The 24630-nt window shown below is 44.0% G+C and overlaps 1 protein-coding gene across 1 annotated transcript; it reads left to right on the forward strand.

Annotated features, from left to right (window-relative positions):
- Positions 1-9654: 9654 nt before the first annotated feature.
- LOC135551679 (tyrosine--tRNA ligase, cytoplasmic) lies at positions 9655-23578 on the forward strand. The gene is made up of 14 exons (XM_064982855.1): positions 9655-9763; positions 10372-10440; positions 10857-11003; positions 11544-11719; positions 12156-12285; positions 12814-12894; positions 13755-13847; positions 14111-14246; positions 15373-15458; positions 15536-15671; positions 16285-16382; positions 17967-18160; positions 19307-19448; positions 22665-23578. The coding sequence occupies exons 2-14, from the start codon at positions 10384-10386 to the stop codon at positions 22773-22775; spliced, it is 1587 nt and encodes a 528-aa protein (XP_064838927.1). The 5' UTR covers positions 9655-9763; positions 10372-10383; the 3' UTR covers positions 22776-23578.
- The last annotated feature ends 1052 nt before the right edge of the window (positions 23579-24630 follow it).

The raw sequence follows: 24630 nt of genomic DNA on the forward strand, positions 1-24630 counted from the left end.
AGATCTACTGTCTCTATTATATTATGACAGACCAGCTAGATCTACTGTCTCTATTATATTATGACAGACCAGCTAGATCTGCTGTCTCTATTATATTATGACAGACCAGCTAGATCTGCTGTCTCTATTATATTATGACAGACCAGCTAGATCTACTGTCTCATTTATATTATGACAGACCAGCTAGATCTACTGTCTCTATTATAATATATAACATACCAGCTAGATCTACTGTCTCTATTATAATATGACAGACCAGCTAGATCTAATGTCTCATATTATGACAGACCAGCTAGATCTACTGTCTCTATTATATTATGACAGACCAGCTCGATCTACTGTCTCTATTGTATTATGACAGACCAGCTCGATCTACTGTGTCCATTATATTATGACAGACCAGCTTTATCTACTGTCTCTATTATATTATGTCAGACCAGCAATACCTACTGTCTCTATTATATTATGACAGACCAGCTAGATCTGCTGTCTCTTATTATAGGGAGATCTACGTATTATATAATGACCAGCTTGATCTACTGTCTCTATTATATTATGAAGGACCAACTAGATCTACTGTCTCTATTATAGTATGACAGACCAGCTAGATCTACTGTCTCATATTATGACAGACCAGCAAGATCTACTGTCTCTATTATATTATGACAGACCAGCTATATCTACTGTCTCTATTATATTATGACAGACCAGCTAGATCTACTGTCTCTATTATAATATGACAGACCAGCTAGATCTACTGTCTCTATTATATTATGACAGACCAGCTAGATCTACTGTCTCATATTATGACAGACCAGCTAGATCTACTGTCTCTATTATAATATGACAGACCAGCTAGATCTACTGTCTCTATTATATTATGACCGACCAGCTCGATCTACTGTTTCTATTATAATATGACAGACTAGCTAGATCTTCTGTCTCTATTATATTATGACAGACCAGCTAGATCTACTGATTTATATTATGACAGACCAGCTAGATCTACTGTCTCTATTATATTATGACAGACCAGCTTGATCTACTGTCTCTATTATAATATGACAGACCAGCTTGATCTACTGTGTCCATTATATTATGACAGACCAGCTTGATCTACTATCTCTGTTATATTATGACAGACCAGCTAGATCTACTGTCTCTGACAGACCAGCTATTATATTATGACAGACCAGCTAGATCTACTGTCTCTATTATATTATGACAGACCAGCTTGATCTACTGTCTCTATTATAATATATAACATATCAGCTAGATCTACTGGCTCTATTATAATCAGACAGACCAGCTAGATCTACTGTCTCTATTATATTATGACAGACCAGCTAGATCTACTGTCTCTATTATATTATGACAGACCAGCTTGAACTATCCTCTCTATTGTAGTTTGACAGACCAACGAGATCTACTGTCTCTATTATAGTTATGACAGACCAGCTTGATCTACTGTCTCTATTATATTATGACAGACCAGCTAGATCTACTGTCTCATATTTTGACAGACCAGCAAGATCTACTGTCTCTATTATAATAACACAGACCAGCTTGATCTACTGTCTCTATTATAATATGACAGACAAACTAGATCTACTGTCTCTATTATGACAGACCAGCTAGATCTACTGTCTCATATTATGACAGACCAGCTAGATCTACTGTCTCTATTATATTATGACAGACCAGCTAGATCTACTGTCTCTATTATATTATGACAGACCAGCTAGATCTACTGTCTCTATTATATTATGACAGACCAGGTAGATCTACTGTCTCTATTATATTATGACAGACCAGCTAGATCTACTGTCTCTATTATATTATGACAGACCAGCTTTATCTACTGTCTCTATTATATTATGACAGACCAGCTTTATCTACTGTCTCTATTATATTATGACAGACCAGCTAGATCTACTGTCTCTATTATATTATGACAGACCAGCTTTATCTACTGTCTCTATTATAGTATGACAGACCAGCTAGATCTACTGTCTCTATTATATTATGACAGACCAGCCTTATCTACTGTCTCTATTATATTATGACAGACCAGCTAGATCTACTGTCTCTATTATATTATGACAGACCAGCTTTATCTACTGTCTCTATTATATTATGACAGACCAGCTAGATCTACTGTCTCTATTATATTATGACAGACCAACTAGATCTACTGGATCTACTGTCTCTATTATATTATGACAGACCAGCTATGTCAACTGTCTCTATTATATTATGACAGACCAGCTAGATCTACTGTCTCTATTATATTATGACAGACCAGCTAGATCTACTGTCTCTATTATATTATGACAGACCAGCTAGATCTACTTTCTCTATTATATTATGACAGACCAGCTAGATCTACTGTCTCTATTATATTATGACAGACCAGCTAGATCTACTGTCTCATATTATGACAGACCAGCTAGATCTACTGTCTCTATTATATTATGACAGACCAGCTAGATCTACTGTCTATATTATATTATGACAGACCAGCGAGATCTACTGTCTCTCTTATAATATCACAGACCAGCTAGATCTACTGTCTCTATTATATTATGACAGACCAGCTAGATCTACTGTCTCATATTATGACAGACCAGCTAGATCTACTGTCTCTATTATATTATGACAGACCAGCTAGATCTAATTTCTCTATTATATTATGACAGACCAGCTCGATCTAATGTTTCTATTATAATATGACAGACCAGCTAGATCTTCTGTCTCTATTATATTATGACAGACCAGCTAGATCTACTGTCTCTATTATATTATGACAGACCAGCTAGATCTACTGTCTCTATTATATTATGACAGACCAGCTTGATCTACTGTCTCTATTATAATATGACAGACCAGCTTGATCTACTGTGTCCATTATATTATGACAGACCAGCTAGATCTACTGTCTCTATTATATTATGACAGACCAGGTAGATCTACTGTCTCATCTCTACTTATATTATGACAGACCAGCTAGATCTACTGTCTCTATTATATTATGACAGACCAGCTTGATCTACTGTCTCTATTATAATATATAACATATCAGCTAGATCTACTGTCTCTATTATAATATGACAGACCAGCTAGATCTACTGTCTCTATTATAATATGACAGACCAGCTAGATCTACTGTCTCTATTATATTATGACAGACCAGCTTGATCTATCCTCTCTATTGTAGTTTGACAGACCAACGAGATCTACTGTCTCTATTATAGTATATACAGACCAGCTTTATCTACTGTCTCTATTATATTATGACAGACCAGCTAGATCTACTGTCTCATATTTTGACAGACCAGCAAGATCTACTGTCTCTATTATAATATGTCTCTATTATAATATGACAGACAAACTAGATCTACTGTCTCATATTATGACAGACCAGCTAGATCTACTGTCTCTATTATATTATGACAGACCAGCTTGATCTACTGTCTCTATTATAATTATAACATACCAGCTAGATCTACTGTCTCATCTATGACAGACCAGCTATTATATTATAATAGACAGACCAGATCTACTGTCTCATTTTATGACAGACCAGCTACTGTCTCTATTATATTATGACAGACCAGCTAGATCTACTGTCTCTATTATATTATTTTATGACAGACCAGAGAATAATCTTATAGTATGACAGACCAGCTAGATTTACTGTCTCTATTATAATAGCATCTCAGCTATCTATATTTTATGACAGACCAGCTAGATCTACTGTCTCTATTATATTATGACAGACCAGCTAGATCTACTGTCTCTATTATATTATGACAGACCAGCTAGATCTACTGTCTCAGACCAGCTATCTATGTGTCCATTATATGACAGACCAGCTAGATCTACTGTCTCTATTATAATATGACAGACCAGCGAGAATACTGTCTCTATTATAATATAACAGACCAGCTAGATCTACTGTCTCTATTATAATATGACAGACCAGCGAGATCTACTGTCTCTATTATATTATGACAGACCAGCTAGATCTACTGTCTCTATTATATTATGACAGACCAGCTAGATCTACTGTCTCTATTATAATAAGACAGACCAGCTCGATCTACTGTCTCTATTATATTATGACAGACCAGCTAGATCTACTGTCTCTATTATATTATGACAGACCAGCTCGATCTACTGTCTCTATTATATTATGACAGACCAGCTAGATCTACTGTCTCTATTATATTATGACAGACCAGCTAGATCTACTGTCTCTATTATATTATGACAGACCAGCTAGATCTGCTGTCTCTATTATATTATGACAGACCAGCTAGATCTGCTGTCTCATTTATATTATGACAGACAGCTAGATCCAGTCTCATATTATGAAGATCTACTGTCTCTATTATAATATATAACATACCAGCTAGATCTACTGTCTCTATTATGATATGACAGACCAGCTAGATCTAATGTCTCATATTATACAGACCAGCTAGATCTATGTCTCTACAGACCAGCTAGATCTACTGTCTCTATTGTATTATGACAGACCAGCTAGATCTACTGTCTCTATTTTATTATGACAGACCAGCTTTATCTACTGTCTCTATTATAATATGACAGACCAGCTTGACCTACTGTCTCTATTATATTATGACAGACCAGCTAGATCTACTGTCTCTATTATATTATGACAGATCAGAGATCTACGTCTCTATTATATAATGAAAGACCAGCTAGGCCTGCCGTCTCTATTATATTATTACAGACCAGCGATGTCAACTGTCTCTATTATATTATGACAGACCAAAAGCAGAAAACAGATTCTTTAATGAAAATACAGGAATGGCATAAATCCTCTCTATTGTCATATAGTAGGATGAGGCAGACCAGGACAGGACAAGGTGGAAGCAAACGAGACGACAGCTTGCTTCTGGCATCTAAACTGTAGCAGGAACAGATTATAATAGAGGGGGAACAAGAGTGAAAGACCAGATGTAGAACAGCTGAGGAATGATCTACTAAAAAGACCAGCAGAGAGAGAGAATGAAGAGAAAGGACAGGAACAGACATAACAAGACATGATTATATTATGACAGACCAGCTAGATCTACTGTCTCTATTATATTATGACAGACCAGCAAGATCTACTGTCTTTTTTATATTATGACAGACCAGCTTGATCTACTGTCTCTATTATAATATATGACAGACCAGCTAGATCTACTGTCTCATAATATGACAGACCAGCTAGATCTACTGTCTCATATTATGACAGACCAGCTAGATCTACTGTCTGTATTATATTATGACAGACCAGCTATTATATTATGACAGACCAGCTAGATCTACTGTCTCTATTATAATATGACAGACCAGCTCGATCTACTGTCTCTATTATATTATGACAGACCAGCTAGATCTACTGTCTCTATTATATTATGACAGACCAGCTAGATCTACTGTCTCTATTATATTATGACAGACCAGCTAGATCTACTGTCTCTATTATATTATGACAGACCAGCTTGATCTACTGTTTCTATTATAATATGACAGACCAGCTAGATCTTCTGTCTCTATTATAATATGACAGACCAGCTAGATCTACTGTCTCATATTATGACAGACCAGCTGATCTCTGTCTCTATTATATTATGACAGACCAGCTTGATCTACTGTCTCTATTATAATATGACAGACCAGCTAGATCTACTGTCTCTATTATAATATGACAGACCAGCTAGATCTACTGTCTCATATTATGACAGACAATTATAATATGAAAGCTAGATCTACTGTCTCTATTATATATGACAGACCAGCTAGATCTACTGTCTCTATTATAATATATAACATATCCAGCTAGATCTACTGTCTCTATTATAATTATGACAGACCAGCTAGATCTACTGTCTCTATTATAATATGACAGACCAGCTAGATCTACTGTCTCTATTATATTATGACAGACCAGCTTGAACTATCCTCTCTAGAGTTTGACAGACCAACGAGATCATTATAGTATATAACAGCACAGCTAGATCTACTGTCTCTATTATATTATGACAGACCAGCTAGATCTACTGTCTCATATTTTGACAGACCAGCTAGATCTACTGTCTCTATTATAATAAGACAGACCAGCTTGATCTACTGTCTCTATTATAATATGACAGACCAGCTACTGTCTCATCTACTGTCTCTATTATATTATGACAGACCAGCTTGATCTACTGTCTCTATTATAATATATAACATACCAGCTAGATCTACTGTCTATATTATTACACACCAGCAAGATCTACTGTCTCTATTATATTATGACAGACCAGCTTTATCTACTGTCTCTATTATATTATGACAGACCAGCTAGATCTACTGTCTCTATTATATTATGACAGACCAGCTTTATCTACTGTCTCTATTATAGTATGACAGACCAGCTAGATCTACTGTCTCTATTATATTATGACAGACCAGCTAGATCTACTGTCTCTATTATATTATGACAGACCAGCTAGATCTACTGTCTCTATTATATTATGACAGACCAGCTAGATCTACTGTCTCTATTATAATTATGACAGACCAGCTAGATCTACTGTCTCTATTATATTATGACAGACCAGATAGATCTACTGTCTCTATTATATTATGACAGACCAGCTAGATCTACAGTCTCTATTATATTATGACAGACCAGCCTTTTCAACTGTCTCTATTATATTATGACAGACCAGCTAGATCTACTGTCTCTATTATATTATGACAGACCAGCTAGATCTACTGTCTCTATTATATTATGACAGACCAGCTAGATCTACTGTCTCTATTATATTATGACAGACCAGCTAGATCTACTGTCTCTATTATATTATGACAGACCAGCTAGATCTACTGTCTCTATTATATTATGACAGACCAGCTAGATCTACTGTCTCATATATTATGACAGACCAGCTAGATCTACTGTCTCTATTATATTATGACAGACCAGCTAGATCTACTGTCTCTATTATATTATGACAGACCAGCTAGATCTACTGTCTCTATTATATTATGACAGACCAGCTAGATCTACTGTCTCTATTATATTATGACAGACCAGCTAGATCTACTGTCTCATCTACTGTCTCTATTATACTATGACAGACCAGCTAGATCTACTCTCTCTATTATACTATTACAGACCAGCTAGATCTATTGTCTCTGTATTATGACAAACCAGCTTGATCTACCGTCTCTATTATATTATGACAGACCAGCTAGATCTACTGTCTCATATTATGACAGACCAGCAAGATCTACTGTCTCTATTATATTATGACAGACCAGCTATATCTACTGTCTCTATTATAATATGACAGACCAGCTAGATCTACTGTGTCCATTATATTATGACAGGGGCAACCAGCTAGACCTACTGTCTTTGTTATATTATGACAGACCAGCTAGATCTACTGTCTCATATTATGACAGACCAGCTAGATCTACTGTCTCTATTATAATATGACAGACCAGCTAGATCTACTGTCTCTATTATATTATGACAGACCAGCTTGATCTACTGTCTCTAGATAATATATAACATATCAGCTAGGTCTCTATTATAATATGGACCAGCTAGAGTCTCTATTATAATATGACAGACCAGTGGTCTCTATTAGACAGACCAGCTAGATTATAATATGACAGGGGCAGGTCAAGGGACAGACCAACGAGATCTACTGTCTCTATTATAGGGACCAGTGGTCTCTATTATATTATGAGTAGAGATCAGGGGCAGGTCTAGGAGGGGTTTCTCTATTATATTATGACAGACCAGGTAGGGAGGACAGACCAGATAGTCTAGTCTCTATTATATTATGGACAGGGTCATTATATTAGGGGTGTGGTCAGATGTAGAGACAGGGGCAGTTCAAGGGAGGACAGGCTAGTGGTCAGAGTAGAGACAGGGGCAGGTCTCTACAAGGGAGATCTACTGGGAGCTGGTCAGAGTAGAGACAGGGATCTTCTGTCTCTATTATATTATGACAGACAGGAGATCTACTGTCTCATATTATGACAGACCAGCTAGATCTACTGTCTCTATTATAATATGACAGGACAAGGGAGATCTACTGGTCCAGAGTAGAGACAGGGGCAGGGCAAGGGCAAGAGGGGAGTGGTCAGAGTACTGATATTATGACAGGGGCAGGGCAAGGGAGGGGACTGTGGTCAGAGTATAATATGACAGACCAGCAGATCAAGGGAGGGACAGACCAGCTGTGGCTCAGAGTTTGACAGACCAACGGCAGGTCAAGGGATATAACAGACCAGCTGGTCAGAGTATAGAGACAGGGCAGGTCAAGGGACAGGGATGTGGTCAGAGAAGAGACAGGGGTCAGGGCAAGGGAGGGGATGTGGTCAGATAGTAGGGACAGGGACCAGCAAGGTCATTATAATAGGAGGGATGTGGTCAGAGTAGAGACAGGGGCAGGGCAAGGGAGGGGATCTGCTGTCTCATATTATGACAGACAGAGTAGAGACAGATCAGGTCAAGGGAGGGACAGAGCGGTCAGAGTAGAGACAGGGGCAGGACAAGGGAGGGGTGTGGCTCAGAGTAGAGACAGGGGCAGGTCAAGGGAGGGGTGTGGTCAGAGTAGAGACAGGGGCAAGTCAAGGGAGGGTGTGGTCAGAGTAGGGACAGGGGCAGGTCAAGGGAGGGGTGTGGTCAGAGTAGAGACAGGGGCAGGTCAAGGGAGGGGTGGTCAGAGTAGAGACAGGGGCAGGACAAGGTAGGGGAGTGGTCAGAGTAGAGACAGGGGCAAGTCAAGGGAGGGGTGTGGTCAGAGTAGGGACAGGGGCAGGTCAAGGGAGGGGTGTGGTCAGAGTAGAGACGGGGGCAGGGCAAGGGAGGGGTGTGGTCAGAGTAGAAACAGGGGCAGGGCAAGGGAGGGGAGTGGTCAGAGTAGGGACAGGGGCAGGGCAAGGGAGGGGTGATCAGAGTAGGGGCAGGGCAAGGGAGGGGTGTGGTCAGAGTAGAGACAGGGGCAGGTCAAGGAAGGGGTGTGGTCAGAGTAGAGACAGGGGCAGGTCAAGGGAGAGGTGTGGTCAGAGTAGAGACAGGGGCAGGTCAAGGGAGAGGTGTGGTTACGTCGGCGGGTGAATTCAGATGGAGCCCTTGGACAGATGTTACATTCGAAAATAATATTTTGGGGTAACGATGACGCTGTATCAACAAAAAAACGGTTTGCAACTTGCAAAACATGCGGAAGAAAATGACAGACGGAGGCGCAACAACTTCCAACTTTGTTCCACATTTGACCAAAGTCCAAAACAGTCCAAAACGAACAAAAACATCACAAGATGTCACCATAATATATGCACAAACTCTTAACGAACTGTTTCGGCTGGGAGGCATGAATACACCTATATAGGTCCAGTGAAACACCTGTCTTCTTCTATCTGTGGTAACGGTGGTATTAGCTGACATCCTCCGTATGACTTGTGTTTTTAGAGTAGAGGAGATCAGGACAGGTTATTTATTAAGAAGACCTACGAGCTCCATATAACAGAGCTCTGTATACACACCCAATGCACCGTTTTACACGCCACCTGGTGGCGATGGAAAAGCGCTGACGCGTCGATCTATGTCTCTGAAATCGATTGCTCTCCTTTGCTGTCTGGTGGAGTCGATCCCAGATATCCACTCGCCGCTGATGCAACACATTGACAGGTTCCACACGGTTTATACATCGACCTCAAGTGTTAAGACATTAACTCTAAGGTAAAAAATTGAATTGTCTATAGCTAGTATGCTTTTTTTTTTCTCCATACGACGGTTTATATATGATTTCAAAGTGTCAACAACTCAAGTATTGTGTTTTAGACAACCAGTTCGGTACAAATGGTTAGCCAAATGCTAAGTTAGCGCTTAGCATGGATGGTTCAGTCACTCTCAACGTGTCAGTAATAGCCAGCTCAGTTGTCACTGGCATCACTAACTGAAGTCGCTAACTAACTAGTTATTTAGCCAGGCGAGCACTACCAGTGACTGAATTCTGCTTGATACAAAACTACTCTAAAAATATACTTATCTAGCTAGCTAGATAAAAACGATAGACGTCTAGCCTGCAAAATGACTGTTTACTTTGCTAACTTGATAGCTAAGGTAGCTATCAACCTGTCCAAAAAAAATGTGTCGTCTAGCTAACGTTAGATAGCTGATAAGCAGTCACAGGAGTGCGTCCCAAACATCACCATATTCCCTATGGGCCATGGCCAAAAGGAGTGCACTATATAGGGAATGGAGCGCCATTTTGGATGTACACCCTGACTCATATACTCAGTGACTGTGCCAACCACCTCCTGTTCTTTTCTCTCCTCTCCGTGTAGGAGCGAGGCACCATGGGAGAACAGCTGAGCCCAGATGAGAAGCTTCACCTCATCACTAGGAACCTTCAGGTTAGTCTCTCTGTCTCTCTCTCTCTCTGTGTGTCTCTCTCTCTCAATTCAATTTCAATTCAAGGGGCTTTATTGGCATGGGAAACATGTGTTAACATTGCCAAAGCAAGTGAGATAGATAATAAACAAAAGTGAAATAAACAATAACAATTAACAGTACACATTACACATACAGAAGTTTACAAATGTCATATATATATATATATATATATATACACAGTGTTGTAACAATGTACAAATGGTTAAAGTACACAAGGGAAAATAAATATGGGTTGTATTTACAAAGGTGTTTGTTCTTCACTGGTTGCCCTTTTCACGTGGCAACAGGTCACACATCTTGCTGCTGTGATGTCACACTGTGAAATTTCACCCAGTAGATATGGGAAGTCTTTCTCTCTCTAATGATGTTGTTTCAGGAGGTGCTTGGAGAAGACAAGATAAAGCAGGTTCTGACAGAGAGGGAGCTGAAGGTGTACTGGGGAACTGCCACCACAGGAAAGCCCCATGTTGCCTACTTCGTCCCCATGTCCAAGATTGCGGACTTCCTCAAGGCAGGGTGTGAGGTGAGATCTGCGTGTGTGTTTGATTCCCTCACTATTGTCCAGCTTATTTTGTAGTGATGGGGGTGGGGTGGGGGGGGGAATCGCTAGTTTCTTATTGCTCCAAGTATCGATTTGTATTTTTTTTTAATACAAATTAAACAAAGTTATTCATTTTTTTTCTATGTTGCATTAGCTAGTTAGTGTTAACTCGAGCTAGGTTGCATTAGCTAGTTAGTGTTAGCTCGAGCTAGTTTGCATTAGCTAGTTAGTGTTAGCTCGAGCTAGTTTGCATTAGCTAGTTAGTGTTAGCTCGAGCTAGTTTGCATTAGCTAGTTAGCGTTAGCTAGCTCATTAGCTTAGCTCGTTGCATTAGCTAGTGAGTGTTAGCTCGAGCTAGGTTGCATTAGCTAGTTAGTGTTAGCTCGAGCTAGTTTGCATTAGCTAGTTTGTGTTAGCTCGAGCTAGGTTGCATTAGCTAGTTAGTGTTAGCTCGAGCTAGTTTGCATTAGCTATTTGTAGATCTGTGTGTGTCTGTCTCACTCTCCCGCCGACCCTCCCCAGGTGACCATCCTGTTTGCAGACCTGCACGCGTTCCTGGACAACATGAAGGCTCCCTGGGAGCTGCTGGAGCTGAGGGTCCAGTACTACGAGCAGGTGATTAAGGCCATGCTGGAGAGTATCGGGGTGCCGCTGGACAAACTCAAGTTCATCAAAGGGACAGACTTCCAACTCAGCAGGTTAGTGGTCGGGCTCAGTAGTTTTTCTTTCTGGGAAAGAGGAGATGAAGAAGAACACAAGAACTGTGTCGCTGCTCTGGTTTTATAGGAGCTGTTCTCATCGTCTTCAACGCACTTTGAAGAATATGGAGAGAAGGACTGATTTATTCACAAGACCATTACGCAAACATCTATTTCCACTGTTTTTCACTGTCTTGTGATGTTTTGTAATTGTATGATGGTCGTTATGGTTACATTTTTAAATTTTTTTTTTTATATAAAAATGGATATATATTTTTTAATATTTTGCATTTTACTTCAGGACTAGACTCAAATCTTTGTCAGGGGAAACCAGTCCATAGTGTTTAGGCGTCAAAGTCGGTGCTCGTTTGATGTTCCTACGTTCCCTCTAACCACTAGGCTACCCTGCCGCCCTCTGCCTGTCTCTCCCCCTTAGAGAGTACACTCTGGACGTGTATCGTCTGTCGTCCATGGTAACAGAACATGATGCTAAGAAGGCTGGAGCCGAGGTAGTTAAACAGGTGGACCACCCTCTCCTCAGTGGTCTGCTCTACCCTGGACTACAGGTAATAACATGGTTATAACACCTTCTACTCAGTGGTCTGTTCTACCCTGGACTACAGGTAATAACATGGTTATAACACCCTCAGTGGTCTGCTCTACCCTGGACTACAGGTAATAACATGGTTATAACTGGACTACAGGTAATAACATGGTTATAACACCCTCTACTCAGTGGTCTGCTCTACCCTGGACTACAGGTAATAACATGGTTATAACACCCTCTACTCAGTGGTCTGCTCTACCCTGGACTACTAGTAATAACATGGTTATAACACCCTCTACTCAGTGGTCTGCTCTACCCTGGACTACAGGTAATAACATGGTTATAACACCTTCTACTCAGTGGTCTGCTCTACCCTGGACTACAGGTAATAACATGGTTATAACACCCTCTACTCAGTGGTCTGCTCTACCCTGGACTACAGGTAATAACATGGTTATAACACCCTCAGTGGTCTGCTCTACCCTGGACTACAGGTAATAACATGGTTATAACAGGTTTGTAACCCATTCCCCCGTCTGTGTTTTAGGCTCTGGATGAGGAGTATCTGAAAGTAGATGCCCAGTTTGGAGGAGTCGATCAGAGGAAGATCTTCACCCTGGCTGAGAAGGTACCCTGAACCTTCTGACCTGTTCATCAACTGTCAGCACTGTCCTCTTGTAGAGAGAGATGTCTGTACATTCACTTAATTCATTGGTCAACTGGGAAATAAGTTTTGAATAATGTATGAATTCTGAAAATTACCTCCCTCCTTCCCTCGATCTTTCTCTCTCCATCTCTTCCTTCCCTCTCTCTCTCTCTCTCTCTCTCTCTCTCTCTCCATCTCTTCCTTCCCTCTCTCTCTCTCTCCATCTCTTCCTTCCCTCTCTCTCTCTCTCTCTCCATCTCTTCCTTCCCTCTCTCTCTCTCTCTCTCCATCTCTTCCTTCCCTCTCTCTCTCTCTCTCTCCATCTCTTCCTTCCCTCTCTCTCTCTCTCTCTCTCCATCTCTTCCTTCCCTCTCCCTCTCTCTCTCTCTCTCTCTCCATCTCTTCCTTCCCTCTCTCTCTCTCTCTCTCCATCTCTTCCTTCCCTCTCTCTCTCTCTCTCTCCATCTCTTCCTTCCCTCGATCTCTCTCTCTCTCTCTCTCTCTCTCTCTCATCTCTTCCTTCCCTCGATCTCTCTCTCTCTCTCTCTCTCTCTCTCCATCTCTTCCTTCCCTCGATCTCTCTCTCTCTCTCTCTCTCTCTCCATCTCTTCCTTCCCTCGATCTCTCTCTCTCTCTCTCTCTCTCTCCATCTCTTCCTTCCCTCGATCTCTCTCTCTCACTCTCTCTCTCTCTCTCCATCTCTTCCTTCCCTCGATCTCTCTCTCTCTCTCTCTCTCCATCTCTTCCTTCCCTCGATCTCTCTCTCTCTCTCTCTCTCTCTCTCTCTCTCTCCATCTCTTCCTTCCCTCGATCTCTCTCTCTCTCTCTCTCTCTCCCTCCAGTACCTGCCCTCCCTGGGCTATGCTAAGCGGTCCCATCTGATGAACCCCATGGTACCAGGACTGACTGGAGCTAAGATGAGTTCTTCAGAGGAGGCGAGTGTCACAACCCTTTAATGTTTATAATTCATTCATCCCTTCCTCTTCTTTTGGAGGTAATGATTTTGTTTTAATCAATCCAAAACTAACACAGCCTGTGGGTTGTATTTATTACCACGAACAGTAGCAAAGCATTTTGCAACAGAAAATGAACATTTCCTATTGGACAAGTTCAGGTGGAGCTTTCCCCGTTTGTTTGTTTTTCTTCTGGTTGGTTCATAATGAACATGGCCCTGTGTGTTTCCTGTTGACCTTTGTAGGAGTCTAAGATTGACCTCCTGGACAGGAAGGAAGATGTGAAGAAGAAGCTGAAGAAGGCTTTCTGTGAGCCGGGCAACATTGAGAACAACGGAGTCCTCTCATTTGTTAAACATGTCCTCTTCCCACTCATAGGAGGTGAGTGTCCCCGGCTTCCTGGTCTCTCCTGTTCTGTCCTTGTCTGTCCTGTCCTCGTCTGTCCTGTCCTGTTCTGTCCTTGTCTGTCCTGTCCTCTGTCCTGCCCTGTCTGTCCTCGTCTCTCCTGTTCTGTCCTGTCTCCTGTTCTGTCCTGTCTCCTGTTCTGTCCTCGTCTCCTGTTCTGTCCTGTCCCTGTTCTGTCCTCGTCTCTCCTGTTCTGTCCTCGTCTGTCCTGTTCTGTCCTCGTCTCTCCTGTTCTGTCCTCGTCTCTCCTGTTCTGTCCTCCTCTCCTGTTCTGTCCCGTCCCTCCGGTTCTGTCCTCCCTCTCCTGTTCTGTCCTCGTCTCTCCTGTTCTGTCCTCGTCCTCGTCTGTCCTGTTCTGTCCTCGTCTGTCCTGTTCTGTCCTCGTCTCTCCTGTTCTGTCCTCGTCTCTCCTGTTCTGTCCTCGTCTCCCTGTTCTGTCCTCGTCTCTCCTGTTCTGTCCTCGTCTCCTGTTCTGTCCTCGTCTGTCCTGTCCTGTTCTGTCCTCGTCCTCCGGTTCTGTCCTCGTCTCCCTGTTCTGTCCTCCTCTCTCCTGTTCTGTCCTCCTCTCTCCGGTGTCCTCCTCCCTCTCCTCCCTAACCCTGGTCCCTCCCCTGTCGTCCTCTCTCCTGTCCTGTCGTCCTCCTCTCTCCTGTCGTCGTCCTCTCTCCTCGTCCTCGTCCTCCGTTCTCCCCCTGTCGTCCTCCTCTCTCCTGTCCTCGTCCTCCTGTCCTCCCTCCTGTCCTCGTCCTCTCTCCTGTCCTGTCCTCGTCCTCTCTCCTCGTCCTCTCTCCTCCTCCCTCCCCTGTCCTCCCCTCTCCTGTCCTGTCCTCCCCTCTCTCCTGTCCTCGTCCTCTCTCCTGTCCTCCTCCTCTCTCCTGTCCCTCCTCGTCCTCCTCTCCTGTCGTCCTCGTCCTCCTCCTCCTGTCGTCCTCCCTCTCTCCTGTCCTCCTCCCCTCCCCTGGTTCCTCCTGTCCTCCCCTCCTCCTCTCTCCTGTCCTCCTCTCCCTCCCCTGGTCCCTCCCCCTGTCGTCCTCCTCCCTCTACATTCTTCCTGTTCCAGGCACTAGCTAGAGTCAGCATGTCTGTGTTGCGTCTCTTTCAGAGTTCTCCATCAAAAGAGACCCCAAGTTCGGAGGAGACAAAACCTACACAGACTTTGATGAAGTGGAGAAAGAATTTGGCGAAGAGGTACGTACGTATATGTTGTATGACCACTGTTGTTGGCCCATCATGCATTGGTTTGACCTCTAACCTCTGCCGTCTAGCTGATCCATCCTGGTGACCTGAAGGCGGGCGTGGAGGTGGCCCTAAACAAGCTGCTCGACCCAATCAGGAAAAAGTTTGAGACTCCAGAGCTCCGTAAACTCTCCAACACGGCCTATCCAGACCCGTCAAAGAACAGTTAGTAGAACCTACTAAACTCTCCAACACGGCCTATCCAGACCCGTCAAAGAACAGTTAGTAGAACCTACTGTTACCAACTCTCACCGTCATATACCTCAAGGCTTCCTGAAGTAGACCTGTAGGAGACTGTTCCTCATGACCCTTGACCCTGTGTCCCCCCTGTCAGAGGGAGCAGGGAAGGGGAACCCTAAAGTAGACCTATAGGAGACTGTTCCTCCTGACCCTTGACCCTGTGTGTCTCTGTGTCCCCCCTGTCAGAGGGAGCCCTAAAGTAGACCTATAGGAGACTGTTCCTCTTGACCCTTGACCCTGTGTGTCTCTGTGTCCCCCTGTCAGAGGGAGCAGGGAAGGGGAACCCTAAAGTAGACCTATAGGAGACTGTTCCTCTTGACCCTTGACCCTGTGTGTCTCTGTGTCCCCCTGTCAGAGGGAGCAGGGAAGGGGAACCCTAAAGTAGACCTATAGTAGACTGTTCCTCTTGACCCTTGACCCTGTGTGTCTCTGTGTCCCCCTGTCAGAGGGAGCAGGGAAGGGGAACCCTAAAGTAGACCTATAGGAGACTGTTCCTCTTGACCCTTGACCCTGTGTGTCTCTGTGTCCCCCCTGTCAGAGGGAGCAGGGAAGGGGAACCCTAAAGTAGCGGAAGAGGATGAGCTGGTTCCCTCCAGACTGGACATCAGGGTGGGCAAGGTCATCAGTGTGGAGAAGGTACTCATTCATTCAATTATTCACTCACTTTCACTCATTCATCTACATTCACTCATTCACTCATTCATTCACTCATTCATTAATTTACTCATTCATTTACTCATTCACTCACTCATTCATTCACTCATTCACACACTCATTCATTCACTTATTCACTCATTCATTCATTTACTCATTCATTCATTTACTCATTTGCTCATTCATTTACTCATTCATTCATTTACTCATTCACTCATTTACTCATTCATTCATTTACTCATTCACTTTTTACTCATTCACTCATTTACTCATTCACTCATTTACTCATTCATTCATTTACTCATTCATTCATTTACTCATTCACTCATTTACTCATTCACTCATTCACTCATTTACTCATTCACTCATTTACTCATTCACTCATTCATTTACTCATTCATTCATTTACTCATTCACTAACTCATTCACTCATTTGCTCATTTACTCATTCATTAATTTACTCATTCATTAATTCACTCATTCATTCATTCATTTACTCATTCATTCATTTACTCATTCATTCATTTACTCATTCATTCATTTAGTCATTCACTCATTCATTCATTCATTTGCTCATTCATTTGCTCATTCATTAATTTGCTCATTCACTCACTCATTCATTCATTTACTCATTCATTCATTTACTCATTTACTCATTCACTCATTTACTCATTCACTCATTTGCTCATTCATTCATTTATTCATTCATTCATTTGCTCATTCATTCATTTGCTCATTCATTCATTTGCTCATTCATTCACTCATTCATTTACTCATTCATTCATTCATTTACATTCATTCATTTACTCATTCACTCATTCATTCATTTACTCATTCATTCATTTACTCATTCACTCATTCATTCATTTACTCATTCACTCACTCATTCATTCATTTACTCACTCATTCATTTACTCATTTACTCACTCATTCATTTACTCATTTACTCACTCATTCATTTACTCATTCATTCATTTACTCATTCATTCATTTGCTCATTTACTCATTCATTCATTTGCTCATTCACTCATTCACCCACCCACTCATTCATTCATTTACTCATTCATTCATTTACTCATTCATTCATTTACTTATTTACTCATTCATTCATTTACTCATTCTTTCATTTACTCATTTACTCATTCATTCATTTACTCATTTACTCACTCATTCATTTACTCATTTATTTACTCATTCATTCATTTACTTATTTACTCATTCACTCACTCATTCATTCATTTACTCATTTACTCATTCACTCCTTTACTCATTCACTCATTTACTCATTCACTCATTCATTCACTCACTCACTCATTCATTCATTCATTAGTTTATTTATCCTTATTTAAACTTGGAAAACCCTTTTTTGAGAGAAATGCTGAATTCCAAATGGTGGAAATCCCCCCCAGCCTATCAGAGAGCAAGACGAGGAGAAATTACTGATTTAGATCCGATCTTTGATCAGAAGAGGCTCGGGGGGATCTGGGATACAGCAAATCATCTCTAATTTCCTTTCCTTCTCTTCACTGATTGGTCTTTCTCTCTGCCTGTCCTCGCCGGCCTCAGCATCCGGATGCTGATTCGCTGTACCTGGAGAAGATAGACGTCGGAGAGGCGGAGCCAAGGACGGTGGTGAGCGGCCTGGTGGCCTACGTTTCCCAGGAGGCCTTGCAGGACAGGCTGGTGGTGTTGCTATGCAACCTGAAGCCCCAGAAGATGAGGGGGGTGGAGTCCCAAGCCATGCTGCTCTGTGCCTCCATGTGAGTCTTTCCCTCCTTTTCTCCTCCTCTCTTCCTGCGTACCGGTACTCCTTCCTTTGTCTTTTTTCCTCCTGTCCTCCTGCTTCTATCCTCCTCTCCTCTCTGTTCCTCCTCCTCTCTCTGTTCCTCTCTCCTCTCTCCTCTCTCTGTTCCTCTCTCCTCTCTCTCTCTGTTCTCCCTCTGTTCCTCTCTCTCTCTCCTCTCTCTGTTCCTCTCTCTCTCTCTCTCTCTCTCTCTGTTCCTCTCTCCTCTCTCTCTCTCTCTGTTCCTCTCTCTCTCTCTCTCTGTTCCTCTCTCTCTCTCTCTCTCTCTCTGTTCCTCTCTCCTCTCTCTCTCTCTCTGTTCCTCTCTCCTCTCTCTCTCTCTGTTCCTCTCTCTCTCTGTTCCTCTCTCTCTGTTCCTCTCTCTCTGTTCCTCTCTCCTCTCTGTTCCTCTCTCCTCTCTCTCTGTTCCTCTGTTCCTCTCTCTCTCTCTCTCTCTCTGTTCCTCTCTCTCTCTCTCTCTCTGTTCCTCTCTCCTCTCTCTGTTCCTCTCTCCTCTCTCTCTCTGTTCCTCTCTCCTCTCTCTCTGTTCCTCTCTCTCTCTCTCTCTCTCTCTCTGTTCCTCTCTCTGTTCTCTCTCTCTCTCTCTCTCTCTCTGTCCTCTCTCTCTCTCTCTGTTCTCTCTCTCTCTCTGTTCCTCTCTCTCTCTCTCTCTCTCTCTCTCTGTTCTCCTCTGTTCCACTCTCCTCTCTCTGTTCCCCTCTCTCTCTCTCTCTCTCCTCTCTTCTCCTCTCTTCTCTCTCTCTCTGTTCTCTCTCCTCTCTTCTCTCTCCCTCTCTCTCTATCTTCTCTCTCTGTTCCTCTTCTCTCTCTCTCTCTCTCTCTGTTCCTCTCTCTCTCTCTCTGTTCCTCTTCTCTCTCCTCTCTCTGTTCCTCTCTCTCGCTCTCCTCTGTTCCTCTCTCGCTCTCTCCTCTGTTCCTCTCTCTCGCTTCTCCTCTGTTCCCCTCTCTCTCTCCTCTGTTCCTCTCTCTCGCTCTCACCTCTGTTCCTCTCTCCCCTCGCTCTCACCTCTGTTTCTGTCTCTCTGTGTGTGTCACCGGACAAAGCCCACCCATTTCCTCATCCATCACTTCCTGACTCTCTTCTCTCTGGCTGTTAACCCAGTGAGGGGGATCCCAGAAGAGTGGAGCCTCTTGACCCCCCTGAGGGGTCGTCACCCGGGGAACGGGTGTTCGTTGAGGGGTACGAGACGGGCAAGCCAGACGACAAACTAAATCCAAAGAAAAAGCTGTGGGAGAAACTACAGGTATGTCTGAATGACCCCGTTTTCTCTTCAAATGACAGAATGTTCTTTCAGCTAGTTGGAGAGAATTTCAGTTCATTTTGATGATCTGTTCCACTTGTTTCCAACGCCTAACGCTGCTATATTTATTTTGCTACTTGCTAGTGAACGTCCATTTCAGAGTATATTAGATGTGTCTCTCTCTCCAGGTGGACCTGAAGGTGTCTCTCTCTCTCTCTCCAGGTGGACCTGAAGGTGTCTCTCTCTCTCTCCAGGTGGACCTGAAGGTGTCTCTCTCTCTCTCTCTCCAGGTGGACCTGAAGGTGTGTCTCTCTCTCTCTCTCAGGTGGACCTGAAGGTGTCTCTCTCTCTCTCCAGGTGGACCTGAAGGTGTCTCTCTCTCTCTCTCCAGGTGGACCTGAAGGTGTCTCTCTCTCTCTCTCTCTCCAGGTGGACCTGAAGGTGTCTCTCTCTCTCTCTCTCTCTCTCTCCAGGTGGACCTGAAGGTGTCTCTCTCTCTCTCTCCAGGTGGACCTGAAGGTGTCTCTCTCTCTCCAGGTGGACCTGAAGGTGTCTCTCTCTCTCTCAGGTGGACCTGAAGGTGTCTCTCTCTCTCAGGTGGACCTGAAGGTGTCTCTCTCTCTCAGGTGGACCTGAAGGTGTCTCTCTCTCTCTCCAGGTGGACCTGAAGGTGTCTCTCTCTCTCTCCAGGTGGACCTGAAGGTGTCTCTCTCTCTCTCCGGGTGGACCTGAAGGTGTGTCTCTCTCTCTCTCCAGGTGGACCTGAAGGTGTCTCTCTCTCTCTCTCCAGGTGGACCTGAAGGTGTGTCTCTCTCTCTCCAGGTGGACCTGAAGGTGTCTCTCTCTCTCTCTCCAGGTGGACCTGAAGGTGTCTCTCTCTCTCCAGGTGGACCTGAAGGTGTGTCTCTCTCTGTCCAGGTGGACCTGAAGGTGTGTCTCTCTCTCCAGGTGGACCTGAAGGTGTCTCTCTCTCTCCAGGTGGACCTGAAGGTGTGTCTCTCTCTGTCCAGGTGGACCTGAAGGTGTGTCTCTCTCTCTCTCCAGGTGGACCTGAAGGTGTCTCTCTCTCTCCAGGTGGACCTGAAGGTGTCTCTCTCTCTCTCCAGGTGGACCTGAAGGTGTCTCTCTCTCTCTCCAGGTGGACCTGAAGGTGTCTCTCTCTGTCCAGGTGGACCTGAAGGTGTCTCTCTCTCTCTCTCCAGGTGGACCTGAAGGTGTCTCTGTCTCTCTCTCTCTCTGTCCAGGTGGACCTGAAGGTGTCTCTCTCTCTCTCTCCAGGTGGACCTGAAGGTGTCTCTCTCTCTCTCTCCAGGTGGACCTGAAGGTGTCTCTCTCTCTCTCTCCAGGTGGACCTGAAGGTGTCTCTCTCTCTCTCTCCAGGTGGACCTGAAGGTGTCTCTCTCTCTCTCCGGGTGGACCTGAAGGTGTGTCTCTCTCTGTCCAGGTGGACCTGAAGGTGTGTCTCTCTCTCCAGGTGGACCTGAAGGTGTCTCTCTCTCTCTCCAGGTGGACCTGAAGGTGTCTCTCTCTCTCTCAGGTGGACCTGAAGGTGTCTCTCTCTCTCTCTCTCCAGGTGGACCTGAAGGTGTCTCTCTCTCTCTCTCTCTCAGGTGGACCTGAAGGTGTCTCTCTCTCTCTCTCCAGGTGGACCTGAAGGTGTGTCTCTCTCTGTCCAGGTGGACCTGAAGGTGTGTCTCTCTCTCCAGGTGGACCTGAAGGTGTCTCTCTCTCTCCAGGTGGACCTGAAGGTGTGTCTCTCTCTGTCCAGGTGGACCTGAAGGTGTGTCTCTCTCTGTCTCCAGGTGGACCTGAAGGTGTGTCTCTCTCTCTCTCTCCAGGTGGACCTGAAGGTGTCTCTCTCTCTCTCTCTCTCTCTCCAGGTGGACCTGAAGGTGTCTCTGTCTCTCTCTCTCTCTCTCCAGGTGGACCTGAAGGTGTCTCTCTCTCTCTCTCTCTCTCTCTCCAGGTGGACCTGAAGGTGTCTCTCTCTCTCTCTCCAGGTGGACCTGAAGGTGTCTCTCTCTCTCTCTCCAGGTGGACCTGAAGGTGTCTCTCTCTCTCCAGGTGGACCTGAAGGTGTCTCTCTCTCTCTCCAGGTGGACCTGAAGGTGTCTCTCTCTCTCTCCAGGTGGACCTGAAGGTGTCTCTCTCTCTCCAGGTGGACCTGAAGGTGTCTCTCTCTCTCCAGGTGGACCTGAAGGTCTCTCTCTCTCTCCAGGTGGACCTGAAGGTGTCTCTCTCTCTCTGTCCAGGTGGACCTGAAGGTGTCTCTCTCTCTCTCTCTCTCTCCAGGTGGACCTGAAGGTGTCTCTCTCTCTCTCCAGGTGGACCTGAAGGTGTCTCTGTCTCTCTCTCTCTCTGTCCAGGTGGACCTGAAGGTGTCTCTGTCTCTCTCTCTCTCTCTCTCCAGGTGGACCTGAAGGTGTCTCTGTCTCTCTCCAGGTGGACCTGAAGGTGTCTCTGTCTCTCTCTCTCTCTGTCCAGCTGGACCTGAAGGTGTCTCTGTCTCTCTCTCTCTCTGTCCAGGTGGACCTGAAGGTGTCTCTGTCTCTCTCTCTCTCCAGGTGGACCTGAAGGTGTCTCTCTCTCTCTCCAGGTGGACCTGAAGGTGTCTCTCTCTCTCTGTCCATTTGGACCTGAAGGTGTCTCTCTCTCTCTGTCCAGGTGGACCTGAAGGTGTCTCTCTCTCTCTCCAGGTGGACCTGAAGGTGTCTCTCTCTCTCTCTCTCCAGGTGGACCTGAAGGTGTCTCTCTCTCTCTCTCCAGGTGGACCTGAAGGTGTCTCTCTCTCTCTCTCCAGGTGGACCTGAAGGTGTGTCTCTCTCTCTCTCTCTCTCCAGGTGGACCTGAAGGTGTGTCTCTCTCTCTCTCTCTCCAGGTGGACCTGAAGGTGTCTCTCTCTCTCTGTCCAGGTGGACCTGAAGGTGTGTCTCTCTCTCTCTCCAGGTGGACCTGAAGGTGTCTCTCTCTCTCTGTCCAGGTGGACCTGAAGGTGTCTCTCTCTCTCCAGGTGGACCTGAAGGTGTCTCTCTCTCCAGGTGGACCTGAAGGTGTCTCTCTCTCTCCAGGTGGACCTGAAGGTGTCTCTCTCTCTCTGTCCAGGTGGACCTGAAGGTGTGTCTCTCTCTCTCTCCAGGTGGACCTGAAGGTGTCTCTCTCTCCAGGTGGACCTGAAGGTGTCTGGATACTGAGGGTTTCTGTCTGTCTCTCTCTCTCCAGGTGGACCTGAAGGTGTCAGGACAGTGTGTAGCCCAGTGGCAGGACAAACACCTGATGACCAAACTGGGACACATCACCTGTAAAACACTGAAGGGAGGCAACATCAGCTAAGAGACACATGGTCAATCCCTTTCATTCTCTCTACTCGCCCAGCTTCCCTTCCCCAGAGAACTCTACACACGTCACCACGGCAACGTCACTCTCACTTCCTGACCGGAGAGCTAATCATTCCTTCCTTTGTCTTTTCTCTCTCTTTCTCTCTCTCTTTCTCTCTCTCTCTCTCTCTCTCTCTCTCTCTCTCTCTCTCTCTCTCTCTCTCTCTCTCTCTCTCTCTCTCTCTCTCTCTCTCTCTCTCTCTCTCTCTCTCTCTCTCTCTCTTTCTCTCTCTCTCTCTCTCTCTTCCTCTCTCTCTCTCTCTCTCTTTCTCTCTCTCTCTCTCTCTTTCTTCCTCTCTCTTTCTCTCTGTCTCTGTTTAAATAAAACTGTCTTATCTACTATCTATCTCTGCTGTGTTTTCCCCTCCTGATGTTTAAGTAATCGTATGGCTCTGTAATTGCTTGAGGAGTTAATGTCGATATCTCCGTCTGGTGCCCTCTGTTTTTTTTAAAACACATTGTTGTTTCATGTGGTCTTGAGGAAAATACGGAACGACGTTGGTTGTCACCCATTAACCCGAGAGACACGCCGGCGAGCCATCAACAGTCTCTACTGTCCACCATGTCTTAGATCATCCACGCCAGTCGCCTAGGACCTATCCTTTAGTGTAGAAATCTATTGCGTTGGTGTGAGAATGCAAGTGGGATGTGATAACGGTTGAATCGGTAGGTAATTACCGGTCCTTTCCTGTGGAAACGCTGCCATTACTCTTATGTCATCACCATCACCTGAAAAATGAAATAAACCGGTTGAATTCAGTGGTTGTCTTCCATCTGCAGTGTCCTCTGGACTGAGACGTTCACCTCCAGTCATGGCCAGAACGTGCAAAAGATCTGCCCGTTAAACAATGTGTTGTGAGATGTGTTTGAAATCTGATGCTGTGAACACATTTTTGTTTTTGTATTGACAGTGAAAGCTTAAACCAAGTGTCTAAGGGGAGGGTTGCCTAGTATGAATTTACATCCTGCCTGAATGATGATAGGTATGGTTAAAAAAAAAACAGTTCTATATCACTTAAACCAGTTCTATATCACTTAAACCAGTTCTATATCACTTAAACCAGTTCTATATCACTTAAACCAGGTCTATATCACTTAAACCAGTTTAAAAGTCACCCAACTGAAAAAACACAAACTAATGTGATTTGAAATACAATTTTTTATAATCTTTTCATTTAAACCAGTTTTTTTTTTTTATCACTTAATGTTAGCCAGTTCCATGACAATAAGAAGTGACAATGTGCAGAGAGTCAAAAGTAATTATTCCATGATTAAAAACATTTAAACAAGGTGTCTTGTCATTGTGGAAAGCCTGTGTTTGTCTCCCAAATTAAAGCCAGTTTATTCCATTCGGGCTTAAACCATTTAAACAGTGTGAAAGTAGGAATATACTTAAATGTTTAAAATACACTTATTTTCAGTTTTTTTAAAAGAAGAAACAAACAAACACTTGTGAACTAAAGGCTCTATTCAGTGTCTAAAGCCGAAGCGTAATGATTGAGTGATACACATGTGAAGGTCATGTCCGATTTTATAACATGCGCCGTTTCATAACAAAGTAAATATTCATTTTTATTATAAAAAATGTTAAACGCTTCGCATGAAATAAGAGTGGATAGAGTCCAGCCCTTTAGTCAGCGAAAGATAGACAACCCTCTCTCTTTAGTGTTACTATTATAGGGTTCCAGTTCCATGATTATAAATATTTGGTCTAAAGAGTGCAAGGTAGTTCCATAGGGCACTGTCTAAAGACTGTGTTTAGGGTTCCAAAGGGCTCTGGTCTAAAGAGCCCTGGGGGAATAGGGTTCTGG

This window comes from Oncorhynchus masou, chromosome 13, assembly GCF_036934945.1.
Source record: "Oncorhynchus masou masou isolate Uvic2021 chromosome 13, UVic_Omas_1.1, whole genome shotgun sequence".
In the NCBI taxonomy this organism is placed as follows: Eukaryota; Metazoa; Chordata; class Actinopteri; order Salmoniformes; family Salmonidae; genus Oncorhynchus; species Oncorhynchus masou.

What these genes read in the sequence shown, in the direction of transcription:
- LOC135551679 (XM_064982855.1), top strand. Translation starts at nt 10,384, where the DNA reads ATGGGAGAACAGCTGAGCCCAGATGAGAAGCTTCACCTCATCACTAGG. An exon ending in TGCTCTACCCTGGACTACAG is followed by an intron (nt 12,286 to 12,813) that starts GTAATAACATGG and finishes TCTGTGTTTTAG; the next exon opens with GCTCTGGATGAGGAGTATCT. An exon ending in AGCTGTGGGAGAAACTACAG is followed by an intron (nt 19,449 to 22,664) that starts GTATGTCTGAAT and finishes CTCTCTCTCCAG; the next exon opens with GTGGACCTGAAGGTGTCAGG.